This window comes from Pelmatolapia mariae, linkage group LG8 (genome assembly GCF_036321145.2).
Source record: "Pelmatolapia mariae isolate MD_Pm_ZW linkage group LG8, Pm_UMD_F_2, whole genome shotgun sequence".
Lineage (NCBI taxonomy): Eukaryota > Metazoa > Chordata > Actinopteri > Cichliformes > Cichlidae > Pelmatolapia > Pelmatolapia mariae.
Window position 1 is genome coordinate 13,912,296 of NC_086234.1, and position 17,185 is coordinate 13,929,480.

Consider the following 17,185-nt stretch of genomic DNA (forward strand, 5'->3'; position numbering starts at 1 on the left):
TGTCGCCTGGCAGTTTGGCCCAAATATTAATTTTAATAATGTGACATAAGTCAGGGAATTGTATTTAGTCAAAATGCTACTGTACTTCCATTTGCATCATTAATGCATAATGAAGGGGTGAATCTACATAATAATATTCACCCCTTTGCTGTTCTTAACTTCCCCTTCAGTCACCTTATCGTGGTACCTTGACTGCTCTCAACGTATTGTTTTTGCCACATTAGGCAGCTGTAGCCTCGTAATTAATGACTCTCCACTGGAAAGCAAATTAGATTTTAGTATTTCCTTTAAAACGCTAATTTGGTCAGTATACCCATGATGAAAGGTTTTCTTCTTATGTTTATGTTCATTTTGTATAACCTGTGCAGCACTTTGGTGAACTAAAGTTGTTTAAAATGTGCTATAAAAATAAGCCTTGACACGACTTGATGTGTTAACAGGCCCAGTCACGTCGTCCACTTCTGCACAGCAGCAAATGGAAATCAGCAAAGGGAGCACACTGGCTGCCACTCCCTCTTCACAAACTTCATCCACGGACTGTTCGTTGCTAGCCTCTCCTCACCTATCCCCCCAAGTTTCCCCGGGCTCTCAGTCTTCTGACCTACCCTCAAACGTTCCACATGTGGAAGGGTGCAGCTCGGCCACCAGTTCAGCACCACAGTCTGAGCCTCAGGGAAGCTCCACAGGAGGCGAGGAGGAAACAGTGAAGGTGGAAGAGGTTAAAGAGTCCAAGAGCAACAAAAAACATCTCCATTGCCCTACATGCAAAGTGACGGTCAATTCCAGCTCCCAGCTGGAGGCTCATTGTAGCGGTAGGTAGTTCATCTCTTTGTTTTTTGCCCTTTCAAACTTTTTATTCTTTATTAATAATATTATTTAACATCTGTTCTTCTGGTCTGATTGGTACTGATTGAATCAGGCTCTAAGCACAAGCAGATGCTGGACGGTCAGAATACCAGCCAGCCACAACGTAGGGTCAAGATGACATCATCATCTAGACCAGCCTGTCGAATTAAGCAGCGAATGGGCAGCAAAGCCAGACCAGCAAGACCAGTTGGTGTAAACAATCAGCCTTTTCACTGTGAACTGTGCCAAGTGTCTGTCAACTCAGAGTCACAGCTGAAACAGGTACGAATACTTATCCTACTATTTTACTTTGCTAATTTTACTGCTGCATAAACCACCTGTCAATGTACAAATGCTAAAAATGCAGGATGACTACCGTTTATACTCTACAAGGTAACTCTTTGGGAGTTTGTGTGAGCTGTCTTGACAAAATGACTTTATTCCTTCCTTTCTGTCCTTTTTTTAGCACATGAACAGCAGGAGACACAAAGAGCGTTTGGCTGGGAAGCCTGTCAAGGCGAAGTTCACCCCCTATAATAAACTACAGCCCAGTGCTGTCTTAGCGGTGAGAATTTGTCTCTCACACAGACACACACACACACACACATTTGTCCACTTTTATTTTTGTCTAAATCACAGATGGCCATTCAAGATCACTTACAGCACAAACAAAACATACACAAACTTGTCAGATGCAATTAAGTGCTGTCCCTTGCACCTGTCAGCATTTTTTGCAACAATGCTGACATGTGCATTTAACTCTGAGCATCACTGTGTGTAAGTACAGCTTTACAGATGCTTGTTCAGGCTGAACACTTTTTGTCGTCTTTGATTTCAGACTAAACTGGCCCTACAGAAGCAGCTATCCAAGGCCCTGCCACCGGGCTTCCTGACCAGCCCCCTTAATCCAGCTGCCCTGTGCACCATGGCGTCTGGACCGTTGGCACTACGGCTGCCACCGGGCCCTACAGCCATAATCCAGGGTCCCCTGATCAGCCCCACACTCTTCAGGCCTGCCCCAGGACCGCTGAGGGCCACACATGCTCCTATTATCTTCTCTCCTTACTAGCAGGGAGCATGATGCTGAAGGACCAACAGCACAGCTGACCTAACCTAGCCAAAACTGGGAGAAAAGATTAAACTGGTCTTCTGAGAACAAATCACAGCCCCCTCTGAGTGACAAGGACACTACACAGAGAAAGTGGGGACAACATATTATGTCAAGTTTGGCAAGTCATAAGAGCAAAAGGCACAATCCCCTGGTGTGGATTGAGATTTCGGCGCTGACTGACCAGTGTCTCATACTTAAAAATGGAAGGACCATTGCTCAGCTGTCTCCTGTCAGCAAACTGTTGAGTGCATGTTCCCCGGGGTCTGGACCCCTCTGGAAGCCATAAGAATAAGCATCCTCTAGTTTTATTTATAAAATAATAAGAAACTAATACACTAGGGTGTTTAAGTGTTACACAGTGTTTGTTGCCAAAAAAATTCTTTCATTTTGGGAAGTTGTACTCTGGGAGAAAAAGAAAAACACTTTATCTTTGCTTAAGTTTTAATAACTAAATCTGAAACTCCCAGGAAAACTGGTGATTTCCATATGCCAACATATGACAAAAAAGTGCAGATCTGTAACTTGTCAGGCTGAGACGACGACAATGACGACAACGAATCCTGACAAATGTTACATTTTTACAGCCATCAACAAATACAAAATGCCTTTTTTTTATCATTTATTTGATACTGAAGGTTGTAAGAGTGTTGTGCTTGAAAGCATTTTACATGGAAAGTGTGCACTACTACCATCCATGTCTTACCATTATACATCAGAGCAAAGGATCAAGGGAATGTTTCTTTAATTTAAACTCTGTTCTGGCCATACTAGAAGAATAAATCTTCATAACACTGACAAATACCAATAGTTTAAAAGTTCTAAACCAGTTAACCACCATCCTTTGAATATACACATAAGTGTTACAAGTGTTTGACACATCCGTCTTTACTGTGCGACCCTCAATCATAGATTGGCTCCCTAAATTGGAAGTCAGTAATCAAAAACTCTGATGACAGGAGGCACTATGATGCATGTTTTTTAGGAGAATTTTAGATGGCTTCATAGGCATTAACACTTAAAGTCCCCAGAATTACGGTAGCAGGTATAAGCACTATTTAAACATAAATGGTTTAAAACACACTATAATGTAGTTGTATTTAGATATAAGAGTGTTTTGTTTTAACAATAGTGCAGTGTATTTGTAATAATTGAAAATCAAAATTAGAAATCTTGATAAATACAATCCATTGAACAACACACTCCTTATATCTAGCAACTTATCTAATGTTTTTTTATGCTGCCTTAGAAAAGCTAAAGAAGGGGACTTCAAGTATTCCCAGTGAATTAACAAACTGTAACAGCTTGATGCTGTTTGTGCAATATGAACAGATGGATGGATGTGTGTTATTCATCATATCAAAAGGCTTTATCCACAAGTTTTTAAAGTGTCTTTAACATTATATTATAATTATTATTTATAGAGTGTATTTAAAAAAGAAAAACAGTGTCCTCTCATTATAGAAATCTCTATCCTACATGGCTGTGCTGAATCACCCTAAGCAATATGTATTTTTAAGTGTCACCCAGTACAATTAATGACTAGTGTAACTGTGCATCAATTGCAATAATGTAAATTATTATGTGGTAAAAAAAAATGTTGATACTGTATTCTATATGAACTTATAAATGGCCCTGGTTTTTACACCATTGTGCTTGTGTTTTCTTTACAGGCAAACAAGTGTCTTTTTCTTCTTCTTATAATTTCATAATGGATGCGTGTCATAAAATAACACAGTCGATTGATACAAAACGGGGTTCAGAATTATTGTATTTATAATTAAATAAAATGAATGCGTCATATGACATGAGTCTACGGGTTGTAGAAGAAATTACACATGAGGTGAATTATTGACCACTGAGGATTTGAAATATTTTTACCAGATTAAGTCGCAGTTGATATGTTCCTTGTGCCTGTATTTTAATAGCTTAGTGCCCTCTAGTGGTAGGCAAAAAAAAAGTGTAAAATAGTGTAACCTAAGAGTACACAGATGTTGGTACCTTTTTTTGAAATAGAGATTGGTTTAAAAAAGATTATAAAGAACTGTGGCTATCGGGATTTTTATAATGATGGCATATAATATTTAGAAACGACATCTGATTACTGGTGCAATAAAGTATTTACAGTCATTCTTGTTACCTAGACCTTATAGTCTAGAGTAAATGCTAGTGTTTGCATATTGAGCACTTTCATAAGCAGATTTATAAGATAGGAAAATCCATATCCACACGTACAGTTGTGGGTTATTTTATCTGGAAAAGTCTGCATGCTCCCGGGTGAACCCAAAGAAATAAATTAATAAGTAAAGTAAAATACAAGTGAAGGTATATAGATGATTTAAAGGTTTAAAGCTAACAGCATCATATTACTGGTTAATTTCTTTTTCTTTTCTTTTTCTTTTTTACTTTTTGTAACATAAAAAGACGATTTTACTTTTAGTATTGCCAGAAAATAACCTACATTTAGACACATTGATATGTATGAATGTTTTTTCGGCACTTCCTAGCAATATTAACGAGCCCACTCCTAGAAAGTGTGTAGTGATGTGTATATACTGTAAATACAAATAAGAGAAATAACACTGATAACAGCAGGGAAGCAAATAATGAAGTTATGAAACCTAGAATAGGACGTACATCCTTCAAAATAAAAGTCCAAACCACCAATCGCACCGAATTCTCATAAATCTATAACATTTTGTTCATGAAATAAATGGACAGCATTACTACTACTACAGACACATATCCCGCTATAAGAACTAACAAAACTTCGTGTTGTACATTTTACTGTTTTCTTTTCTTTTTATGGTGACCTATTTTTTAATTGACGCAAATAGCCATTTCCGGAAATTACGTCAATTCACAGCAGTATTTTCCAGAAAAAATGGCGGCTGTTGACATCGACGTGCCGGTAGAAACAGAGCCGCAAATCTGCAACCAGGAGGACCTTGAACGGTAAAAGTATACCTACTCGTCGGGTTTCACTGTGATGCGTGTGTGGAGTGAAAATAACCCGAGTGATATTAGCCGGTTAGCTGACAGAGCTCGGAAACATCAGTGCGGTCACCCCGGAGCCAAGCTAACCGTGCTAGCTTAACTCGACAGCGTTCTTAAATCTTGCTTTTTAGACATCTCGGGCATTTGCTTTGTTATTGTTTGGGGAATTTACATTAAAAAATAATATTGTGAACTCAAATTAGCCAGCCGGGCAGCTCGCCAGATTGTTCGTTAAGAGAACAAAACAAAACCAGGTGAACTGGCGTGCTTTGCCATGGTCAATATGAGGTATCCGATAATTCACGTGCGCTTAACCCCTTTGGGCGTCATTGAGCTGTATGTCAACATGTGTTTAAATCTCATCCTTAAGAAAGCATCTTATTTATTGCACACTAGCAGTTCCAGCTTTCATATTCGAGAAACTTCCATAAGAGACTGTCAGGTATGATCAGCAAAAGCCTTCATAACCTTAATTTGAAGTGATTACTTGTTTTCAATACTTTCCCGAGAGGTTTCATGCCATTTTACTGTATTCAAACAGTAACGAGACTATCCCGAAGGTTCTGCACCGAAAGGGAATTAAGCATGAGCGCCTCGCACCTTCCGCTCACCCGGGTGAATCGCATCGGAAACGAGTCATCAACGTGCGCTTTGCACGCAAACATTTTTTTATTGGTCTCCTTTCGTGCATGCGGCCTTTGTTGCATTTCAGCTTAAATACACCGTAACGCACCTGCGTGGGATAATAAAAGTACTGTTAGGTGTTATACCTTGTCAGGCTTACATAACGATGGACTTGAAAGATTAAAATGTAGGATTGAGTGAGACCTGGATTAATCGTACCGTAAATGTAAAATGTGACTTCAGTGTGCGGGAGGAAATTATTTTCAGGATTGTAATAGAAATATTTTTGACCTGTTTTTAAGTTGGGTTTCTTTAACTAAAACGTGTAACGCATTATTGTTATCAAATGGTCGCAACAGGAAGCTCCGTGGACTTTATATCGAACACAGTAAAGCCACCTGATTGCCTTAATGATTTGCTGGCTTATTAATGAGCAAAGTCACTCCCCAAAGCCTAATTTTGCTTTAGTAGAATTATCCTAATGTTTAAAGTTTGATAGGAAGCAAACCGATTGGGCAAGTAATCCTTGGAAAATCATTTATGACTCTTGTAGCTAAAAAAGTTAAACAAAAAAATAACTAAAAAAAATGTTGCGCATCGTGTCTTTTACAGAAATCTATAATTAATTATTTGGAATTTCAAAATCAGGGATCAAAGTAACCAAAATATTTGGAGCGGTGAAAAAGAGTGCTGGAAGGGTGGAGCAGTGACAACAAAATGGTAGTAAAACTGATGATGTGTGGTTTGGAGGCGGTGGCACTAACAAAAAGAAAGGAGGCAAACTTAAAGATGGCAAGATTTTCACTGAGAATGATCAGAATGTACAGGAATGAGTACACAGGGACAGTTTAGGTTGAGCGATTTGGAGTTAGACACCAGGTTTATTCACTTAATTTAAAATTTTGAGTTGATTCCATTTTCACTGTTAAACTTCAAAAATCCATAACTCATTTGAAATGGATCAAATTATTCCATTGTTGTTGTATGCCTCCAAGCTTTTTTTTCTCACAATTGCAAAACTGTGACGTCAAACTCAGAGAGAATTCAAGCTTTTTCTACATTGTGTAGACTCAGAGATAATACAACTTTTATGTTTTCTTTATATACAGACCATTGTCCAGGAATAAATCAGGGAATCCATTTAAAAAGTAGGTTCTATAAACATCTATATGGTCTTATTAGTATCCATCGCTATGTTGGACTGTTGTTCACAGTTAAGGCATGCAGGTTTTCACAGGAAGATAGAAACACCACAGGTAGAACTTAAACATAACTCTGGTTTGGTGGGATCCTGGCATTAACACATCACATACTTCTAAAGAATTTTTTATATTTCATGAAGACATTTAATGGCTTTGCATTATTTTTTTAAAAAAAATATATAATGATATCCTTTTTCTAAATGAAGAATAGAATACAGATAATTGATTTTATTTTGAATTTACACCAAATAAGAATTCTCATTTGTGTTTGTTCACTTTAAGTGAAACAACAAACTGCAGACTCTATCACTTAAAAAAAAAGACTAAACCCTAATCCCTAACTTAAAAATAATATAGTAACTATAGCAGGCTGTTTGAAAGTAATTATTAGTTTCTGATTCCTCATCAAACCTAGTTCATTCAGCTATGTGTGATTTGTGGTTGATCCACTGGTGAGTCACCTGGACTTGTTTCATCTCAGTTAAAGTGGTTTAATATTGTTTGCTTGAGTTTGTTGCTTGTTGGGTTTTTTGTGTCTGCATTTCTTAGGTGTGGCTAACAAATGTCGCAACAGCACCCACATTTACTGTATCGGAAAAGTACTTTTATTGTACCTGGGTGCATTTTGGGCTACATAAAAACTGCTACATGAAATCATACATGGGAATCCATGATGAGTTCTCCTTTAACACTTGGCACTTATGAAAAGACTGCAGCAGGTGAATTTCATGGCTATGTTTAGTACTTGAGCTATCAGTAGTCAGGACTGTATGTACCCAGCTCTGCTGTCCTAGTTCTAGGTGAAGCACAGTCAAGTCCTTGTGGACACTTTGCAGGCTGGAAATTCCCTGAAAAATGAACTGGTACTAAAAGAAGTATCACTGTTTTATAGTCAAGGTCATTCATGCAGTTACAGTCAGGAATTTCAGCCATCAGTGGAAACTAGTGCTGGGCGATATGGAAAAAATATTTATCACGATATGAATTATTTTATATCACGATAACGATATATATCACGATATACCACCTGACCTGTGGTCATCTGGAAAGTATGCAGTCTTTAAACAGCGAGTGGAGAGGGTGCAGTCTTTGTTTTGAATTACTGTAAAGCATGTCGCAAATCCGGGTGCACGTAAAGCAGCACCATGTTGCAAAACCACAAGACAGAGTTTCTTTGCGAAAAATATCATTTTTTAATACTTTATTTTCTCTTGTTAAGAGTATGTATAGTGAGAAGACAACACTAATATATTTGCACAGGCTATTTAACCCTTTAAGACCTACCATAGAACCAAGTCCGCCAGAGCTTATCTTTACATTTATTTATTTTGAGTGTCTTCTTAGTTTTATTTTTGAGACACACAATTTTTTATATACTACAGGAAAAATAAAAATAAATAAATGCAAATTTGCAAAAACACAGCATGTGCATCAAAATAAACTATTTACAACAGTGTAATTTGACTTCTAAGCATCCCAGAAACGATACAGAAGAACATAAAGTCAAACATGACTTTTAAAAACACCAACATAGGCTTTGAAGCTAAAAAACTACATTTTCCGCGAAAATGACGTCACTTCCGGTTTCGGGCAGGTAATGGCGGACATGCGAGAGTTCGCGCTGACTTATATACAAACTAGGAAGTGTTATGAACAGCTGATTGGATCGGCAAAGCCTGTTTCTGGAATATTATGTTTTTGTTGCTGCAAGTCTGGAATATTATGTTTTTGTTGCTGGAAGTGCTTTTTATGCAATTTTTGCAAAGCTATATGTGGAAGGAAACCGTGACCTAGGGCAAGCTAATGGAATAAGATGTAAGTACAACGCTTACGGTTTCATATGCAAAAAAAACCCATTATTGCGCTACCTTACGTGGTTACAGTTCTACAGGGATTTAAAAATAGTTAGGCAAAACGGAGTGTGCCTGCTCCGACCGGTTGTAAAGGGTTAATGATATATTTTATGTAACAATTTGTAAAATTCGGGCTAGAAACGATAGAAACGATAGAAGACAAATGGCACGATAGACACTTTTCTATCGTCCACACGATATATATCGTCATATCGCCCAGCACTAGTGGAAACTACAACATAAAAAGGTTTATGGTTCGGGGGGGACAGTAGTTTGTTTAAACGCTTCCTGTATATCTCCACCTTCAGGGGGAAATTAAGTGGTTTATTGAGAAGTTTTAATTAATTATGATGTCTTTTTCTCCACTCTCCAGTCTGGCTGAAAGTTTCAAAGAGCAAGGCAATGCATACTACAGCAAGAAGGATTACTCTCAGGCTTTCAACTATTACACCAAGGCCATTGGTGAGTATACTCTGTGACTTGATTTTAAGTTGTCACATTGTTGACTCTAAACACCCAGCGACGCCTACTCGACATTTCTTCAGACTTTGCTGTTGAGAAATGCTGCCAGTGAACAGTCCCAATAAAGGCCTGCGGTACAGTCATGCACTGATTGTTGGCACATGATTTTAGTTTGGCAGTGGCTGATTCAGCTGCACACCATCCTGTAATCATATAAGTTGGGACAAAAGAAAAACAAAAAATGGGGAAGTCATAGTTTACCTTCTTATTTTTATTTTCTGATGATGCTGAAACACTGCAGTTGTCAGTGATGGCAAGCCCAGATGTTGGTCTCTGATATGCACCTGTATCATTTTGTTTTTGTCACATAAATGATTCTTTTTTTCTTTTCTTTTTTTTAAATCTGAAGATGCATGCCCCAAAAATGCCAGTTATTATGGGAACAGGGCGGCCACCCTCATGATGCTCTGCCGCTTTCGGGAGGCTCTAGAAGATTCCCAGCAGGCTGTGCGTCTGGATGACTGTTTCATGAAGGTGAGCTTGAACTGCTTGTCACATATAGAACATCACATGTATTGTCCGCTTCGCACATCATACAGTGCACGGTAATGATGTTCTGAGAAATGTCCGTTCCATCTCGTAGGGGCATCTACGTGAGGGCAAGTGCCACCTGTCTTTGGGAAATGCCATGGCAGCCAATCACTGCTTTCAGAAGGTTTTGGAACTGGAGCCGAGCAATAGAGAGGCCCAGCAGGAGGTGGGAAGCTTTTATCATTTTATTTAATTACTATATAAAAACAAGCATTGAGTAGGATCACATGCTGAGCTAAATATTTGAGTGAATCCATCTGTTAGTAATTATTGTTGTTTTTATTAATTTTAGAAAAATAATGCAGCAACACTGTTGGAATATCAGCGGATGGCAGATTTTGGCTTTGAAAAGCGGGATTTCAGAAAGGTAATTTATGCGCTTTCTCTTGTTTTTTAGCATTCTTGTAAATTATAAATTGGGTTTTGTTTGCCACTGTATGAGTGTGTGGTTTTCCCCAAAACATAAATATGCTGGAAAAGGATTTTGTCATATGTCTGTGTGATTAGATAAACTTTTAGCGTTTACATGTTGGACTTTGCTATTACTCATATTTATATCAAAAGTACAATTTTGACGTTAAATGATTATGAAAACAAGAAAATGGGCTCCCATCACAAAGCCTGTGTGTGCGTGCGAGTTTGTGTAAATCCTTTCCTTTTCAGCAGTAAGCTTTCAGCTCTCCCTAAGCACTCAAACTCACTCGCTGTTGAGTACAATATGGCTAACAGAGAGCCTTCAGGCAACAAAATCTTTGTAGAAGAAACACAATTGTCACAGTTTCTGAGGTGAACCTGTGGAAGTATTAACAGTTGCCTCTGTCTCTAGATTACTCAGTGTCACATGCAGACCAAAATCGGTGGAATGCGACAATTGGCTGGCGGCTCCGGCTAGCTACCTTGCTGGTCGCTGAGGCACGCAAGTCTGCTGCCGCCTGGCCCCTCTCTACGTTCCCATCTCCACTGCAGAAATCCCGCGGTGGTGGCAAGCCAGCAGGGACCGGCAGTTGCGCTTGCAAGATGTGCTATAGTGCCAAATCTCAGAGTCAGAGCCTAACTCCGACCGGATGAACCTGCGTCCTCCACCACCTCCACATCGCTTTGTTTTTATTCATTTATTTTATTTTACATATAAATTTTAAAGTTAAAGAAAATCCCTCAGTCTTAAAGTTAAATAACTTGTGTCTTCAGGTAATTAAATCAAATATTGAACAAAAGAAATTGTGGGGGTTTTTTGTTTTGTTTTTTTATTTGCCATAATCGGGCAGCCTTATTACAAAGACAACAGCCACTGCGCGCTGTGATGGATGGTGACCTATCCAGTGGATGCATGGATTGTTAGTTTTCACAAAGCTCCAAATATTTCAGTTTTTCCAGTTTCTGAATGTAATATGGGGGTATAACTGTGTAGTATTTGGTTGTGGCCCTTATTCAGGTGGTGTACTGCATGGACCGGGCCTTAGCTTTGGCTTCTGCCTGCCACCGCTTCAAAATCCTCAAAGCAGAATGTCTCGCTCTGCTTGGACGCTATCCAGAAGCTCAGTCTGTTGCAAGGTAAGAGCAGCTGATGGACAGTCATTATTTTTTATTCCACTTCTTTGTGCCATTCTTTAAAGCCAGCCTTTTCTTTACAGTGACATCCTGCGAATGGATTCTACAAATGCAGATGCGCTGTACGTTCGAGGCCTGTGTCTTTATTATGAGGACTGCATCGATAAAGCGGTGCAGTTCTTTGTCCAGGCTCTGAAAATGGCACCTGACCATGAAAAAGCCCGACTGGCCTGCAGGGTAAGATTGAGCTGTAGGTGGCATTATCAACAATGTTTGCAAGTTATTTTTGTATTGAAGTTCCACAGTTGCAAACTAAGAATACAAGAGAAAGTTAGAGAGGCAAGCTGAGATGGTCTGGACTTGTGCAGAGGAGGTATACCGGATAAAGGATGTTGCCAGGCAGGAGGAAAAAGGGAAGACCTCAGTGGAGGCTTGTGATTGTAGTGAAGGGGGACAACCAGATGGTTGATGTGACAGAGTAGGATACTAGTCATAGGGTGAGATGGAGGCAGATGATCAAAAGAAGATGATTGATTAAATTCAAGGAGCTTTGCTTTAAGGTAAAACACCATACGACCTTTTTCAAGGTCCTTCTAAATGGGTCCTCGTATTTCTTTCTATGTGTGTACAAGCACAAATGTTGTTGACACAATAGACACGTCAGGTGATTATTTTGCAGTGATTTGTGAAAAGATAAGCAACCTTGGCAGTGTGTTTACACGGCAGAAGAACAAGGGTACACAGTAAAGTAGTCAGTGCTAAATTTAAAATATAATCCAAAAATCAGCTTTCAAAGGATGAAAAATGATCTGAGATGTTTTTAGACTTCAAGTTTGCACACAATATGTTTAAAAAAAAACATTGAAAATACAAATAGATTAAAGGATTTTTAAGAATGCTAAAACAAAAGGACTGAAAAGTATCGGTGCCTTCTTTGCTCACCAGAATGCCAAAGCATTAAAAGCTAAGAAGGAGGAAGGAAACCAGGCGTTTAAGAACAACAACTATGAAGCTGCCTATCAGCTTTACACCGAGGCACTCGCGATAGACCCCAACAACATTAAGACCAACGCTAAACTCTACTGCAACAGAGCCACAGCAGGAGCAAAGGTAAAAGCTTATTTCATTATACCACAGTTTCCTCTCGTTGTTAGCTATAATTTGCTTAATATTAGTAATCGTAGTATTCTGGGTCTTTGTATCCTGTCAGCTCACTGTCATTATCTCTTCGTCAACAGCTGAAGAAAGTTGATCAAGCCATTGAAGACTGTACCAGTGCAATCAAACTAGATGACACTTACATCAAGGCGTATTTAAGAAGAGCTCAGTGGTATGTTACAGGCATTCTGAGTCAGTTCTCCATGCTTTGTGTGTTTCGTTGTTCAGCATTGTGAAGTTTGTGTCTGACCTTGTGTTACCTGTAGTTACATGGACACAGAGCAATATGAAGAGGCCGTACGGGACTATGAAAAAGTTTATCAGACAGAAAAAACCTCAGGTGAGCTGCTTTCCTTGTTTTCCTAAGCTCTGATTGAATTTAATGTTCAGTTTTTCTCACATGGCTTGCATTTCTCTTTCCCTCCAGATCACAAGCAAATGCTGAAGAAAGCACAGATGGAGCTGAAGAAGAGCAAAAGGAAAGATTACTACAAGGTGCTCGGGGTCGGGAAGAATGCTACTGAGGACGAGATCAAGAAAGCGTACCGCAAACGAGCCCTCATGCATCACCCAGGTAGCTGTCCTAGTCTTTCCACACAGTTCACACTAGTACAGCTCACAGTAATCAGGGTTCTGCCTAGAGTATTGGTCAGATTTAAGTGCAGTGTGCACACAGTGGGTCAAGGCCAACCAATGACAAGACAACGCATCACTTTTTTTCTGTACTTTACACGTTATAATAACCAGTGAATTGTGTTAGGATCATGAGCCAGCTGAGCTACAACATCATTTTAACAGTTGAGTCTCACTTATCTTGAGGATTTATTGTAGACAACTATTGAAATTGTCTTGTAGACCGTCACAGTTCAGCAACACCAGAGGTGCAAAAGGAGGAGGAAAAGAAATTCAAAGAAGTGGGTGAGGCCTTCACTGTCCTCTCCGACCCGAAGAAAAAAGTCCGCTATGACAACGGGCACGACCTGGAGGATGACGGCTGTTTTGATGGCGGAGGTACATTTATATTCCCTCTGTGCTCCTATCAGCTTTTCACGTTTCTCTCAAAGAGTTCTCCATTGAGTTGGGAAATGGGTGCTTCTAAAGAAAAGAGTAACCCAGAAGACATTTTGATCTGTCATAGTGGGAAATAGCAATGGCTTTGTCATTTATTATAGGGCATTTGTTTGTACTTGGGTAATTAATAAGACCAATAGACCTTTTAGACCTAGTAGGAAACCCAGGAGATCATGATTGTCTGAACAGCGGCCGTGTGTACATTTGAAAAAGGGCAAAAACCTTTTTAATGGTTTTGCCTTTTCTATAGGCTTCATATATGATTATTACCCAGTTTTACATGAGAAAGTTCCAAGATTTTGGGGGGTCTCATTTAAATTAAACACTGAGACATGAAAAGTACAAAGTACAATTTAATTTCCATAATTTAGTTTCTAGAAACCCCTGTCCACTACCCGTGTCCCTGACTTGCTGTCAAACTGTCAACACCTAATGGGACACTTTAACAGAACATGGACAAATTTTCATACATTACTAAACATTTTCTGCAATGTCAATTAAAATGTCTGCTTGTGTAAAAAGGCCTTTTATAATGTGGCATCCCATGACGGTCCCTACAAAATCAAGTGTCAGTCTGCCTTTAGGAAATGGGACTGAGTGATATGGCTAAAAAAACAAAAACTTTGTATCTCAAAACTAATATCTGTGTGCCTAAGAGAAACTACAATATATGCTACAAAATAAAATCTTTAAGTTTATTGTTAAAGTTTTACTACTAATTTTTATCATTAAAATCCTTGTTTCTCTACTAGAATAAACAAAATATTAAAATAATTTAAAAAATGGTGTAAAATATGTGAGAAGATGTGTGGAGACGGTGGAGTGCTGGCGGAGGCGTCCCTTGGCTTTGTTGGCCGTTGTTATTGGAAGTGAATGACATACTCTCCATCGCCAGTTTATAAGAAGCTGCAGCTGTCAGCAGTGATTAAGTCACTGAAATCAGCCGCAAAGCAGCAGTAAAGTAGTAAAGCTGATTGGTCCAACTCACGCAAAAATTTTTAACCTTTTCTCCTCCAGAAAAGGAAATAAGGTACATTTATAGCCAAAATGCAGACAATTACAACATGTATGTGCTAATCCACATAGAAACTATGAATCAACTTTTACAAACACGGTTATTATATATATCTTCCACCTCTAATAGGTTCCACTGTTTCTAAGTCTCATTTTAGAACATCACTGTATGTGATGAGTGGCAGCATGTTTTGATCTTTTCAGTGTCACCCTGTGGTTTTAATTGTAAAGGGTTTAGAGGTAAAATCTTCTGAAGTCTGCCTGCAGGAAATAAAATTTGCGATGCATGTTGTTGTCTATATACTGCTGTGGAGACAAAGTCCAGTGAAAACAATGTGCAAAATCTTCCTTTAGAAAGGATACATTTTTAAAGCTACTAATTTGATTCAGAAGTTGTTTCAATATATGGATATAAAACAAAACTAACATAGGAGGCAACAATGCTGCATTGCGTTTTGTCCAGAAAGTTGGCTGTAAAGTTTCAGAAGATATTAATTGTTTTGAATATTTCTCACAGAATACAACAAAGAGCAACATACCTTGTGAAAAAAGTAGAAATCCAATTCATACTGTGACGTACACGATTTATCAGCAGGCTGAAATTACCGGCTGATACTGGCTAATTGCTGATCAGCTGGTATCACATGTATAACAGCTGAGATGGAAGAAACCCTTTGACCAGGTTACGAGTGTTGATGTTGCACAGTTTGTCCACCAGAGGGCGCTTTGCAACTTCACAAGAGCAACAACCAGCTGATCAAAGTAGAACTAAACAAGTAAATGTTTGGGAATTTTTTTGCATTGTGTGTCTGAAAAGGAAAAATATCGACTGATATATCTGATTTTTAAATCGACAAATATCTGTACTGTTCTAATACTGGTTTGCCAGTATGAAGCTGTACATTTAAGTCCAGTTATCTGTTACAGATTGGACCTGTACTTAAAAAACAAAAAAAACAAACAAAAAAACCACTTGTAGTTCCTGTTTCTCTTTAAATTATATGTGCAATATATCACATAAATTGTTCTCCTTCCTGTATTTCCATTCTTTTCCCATCTTTGGCTTCCTTTTATCCTCCATGTTAACCTCGCTCTACTTCCTGTTTCTACAGATTTTGATGCAAACAACATCTTCAGGGCTTTCTTTGGTGGCCACAGTGGAGGATTCACTTTCGATTCCAGCCCAGGTACGTTTCCTCTTCACTCCATGGTTTTTATATATACATAAGGTTTATTGAACACTAACTGAATATTTGTTTTGTGATTTATTACAGACTCTGGACCTGGAAATTTCTTTTTCCAGTTTGGCTAAAGCAGTGGAGCATACACTGGACGAAGTCAAGTCGGACCCACAGTCACCTCATGATGCTCATACTTTGAGTGTCTTGCTAAAATCTCATTTAAAAATCTTCTTTTTAAATACCGCATACATTCCTAAATTAACTCCCTTGCATTGATGCTCAGCCTTTGAGAAGGATTCAAACATTGATGAAGTCTTTAAAAAGTCTTTTAGATGCAGCTTGCATCAGCTGAGCAGAGCTTGTCTCTATTGCCAAAATTGACATTTATGTTCTATGAAATTTCATGTTGTTAAACTGCCTCAGTCTCTATGAAGGGGATCAACAGTGAGGACATACTGGCCATCATGTCTTGATTATTTTGAGAAGCTGTAACGATGCATATGTGTTTAAAGTTCTCCTTGGACTGCACATCTCTAGTGGAAGAGCTGATGTTCTGTGGAAGTTCAGTGACAAATCTGACCTCAGGACAGCCTGTTAATGACAACGCCGTTCTCTTATGAGTGTGCGTCCAGATTTTACTGGCTCTCTTGCCAAATACAGAATCCAGTTGCAGGGTTTTTATTTCCTCTCCATTCTTCATTGTATATTTGACTCGAATGTAAAACATTATGTGGCCACACATTGTCCTTCAGTCTTCCCTGAGTCTATTTATATTTATTGTACTGTATATCCTAAAGTGTATGCAGCAAAATCCCAGTGATGTTTGTCCTCCTTTGTTTGTAAATGTTTTCGACCCCATCCTTTTCACTCATTTTTCACCTGTCTGAAACGGACCCACATAGGAATACACCCACACTTTGTTTTTTCTTTTCAAAGCAACTTCACAAACGTCATCCACATGTTGCACTGCCCCGTTCAAATTCAAGTGGTGCCTTACTAGAATCAGTGAAGCGTCCTAAATAAATCCACATACTAGTTCAAAAAAAAGGCAGAGGTTACACTTGTATAGCAATTTTTTGGTTTTATGATAATCTGGAGGAAAATCTTTTCATCTTGGACCCGTGTCATCAGTCACACCTTGCTGTCATTCATCCATTCATCAGTACAACCCTTCCCCTACTTGTTCCACCTGTTTAAAGGGGCACTGATAGCTTCCACTGTTAACTGTTCTGTCACTGATGTGTACATTACGTTTAAAAACTTGCTACGGTATTAACAAGACCTTTTTTTGGACTTTTTTTTTTTTTTAACTGATAAAATAAAGGCTTGTCTTTTACTGTAATGAGTTGTCTTTGACTTTGTTCCTGATGATTACTTTTAAAAGACAGGATATCTGGGTGCATGCAGGACTTTAACTTGTCCAGCAGGTATATGTAATCTCTTTGATCACTTACAGATTCATATCACACTGCATATGAATAATGTTTCACTGCGAAAATGACTTTGTTTACAACTCTGGTTTCACTGAGT

At 38.7% G+C, this 17,185-nt stretch overlaps 2 protein-coding genes across 3 annotated transcripts in view; both read left to right on the forward strand.

The window, feature by feature from the left end:
• The window catches only part of LOC134633856 (zinc finger protein 385B-like), a 76,221-nt gene extending 72,634 nt beyond the window's left edge, over positions 1–3,587 (forward strand). For both annotated transcript variants that reach the window (XM_063482988.1, XM_063482989.1), the window contains 4 exons: positions 441–812; positions 920–1,128; positions 1,313–1,411; positions 1,685–3,587. In XM_063482988.1, coding sequence (XP_063339058.1) covers positions 441–812; positions 920–1,128; positions 1,313–1,411; positions 1,685–1,915 — 911 coding nt within the window. In that variant the 3' untranslated portion in view covers positions 1,916–3,587. The remainder of the gene's footprint in view (positions 1–440; positions 813–919; positions 1,129–1,312; positions 1,412–1,684) is intronic.
• A 1,226-nt stretch (positions 3,588–4,813) lies between these two features.
• On the forward strand, positions 4,814–16,991 carry LOC134633857 (dnaJ homolog subfamily C member 7-like). The gene is made up of 14 exons (XM_063482990.1): positions 4,814–4,909; positions 9,004–9,092; positions 9,502–9,626; positions 9,736–9,849; positions 9,976–10,050; positions 11,116–11,234; positions 11,315–11,468; positions 12,177–12,341; positions 12,470–12,561; positions 12,656–12,729; positions 12,817–12,963; positions 13,245–13,400; positions 15,587–15,661; positions 15,749–16,991. The coding sequence occupies exons 1-14, from the start codon at positions 4,839–4,841 to the stop codon at positions 15,784–15,786; spliced, it is 1,494 nt and encodes a 497-aa protein (XP_063339060.1). The 5' UTR covers positions 4,814–4,838; the 3' UTR covers positions 15,787–16,991.
• The last annotated feature ends 194 nt before the right edge of the window (positions 16,992–17,185 follow it).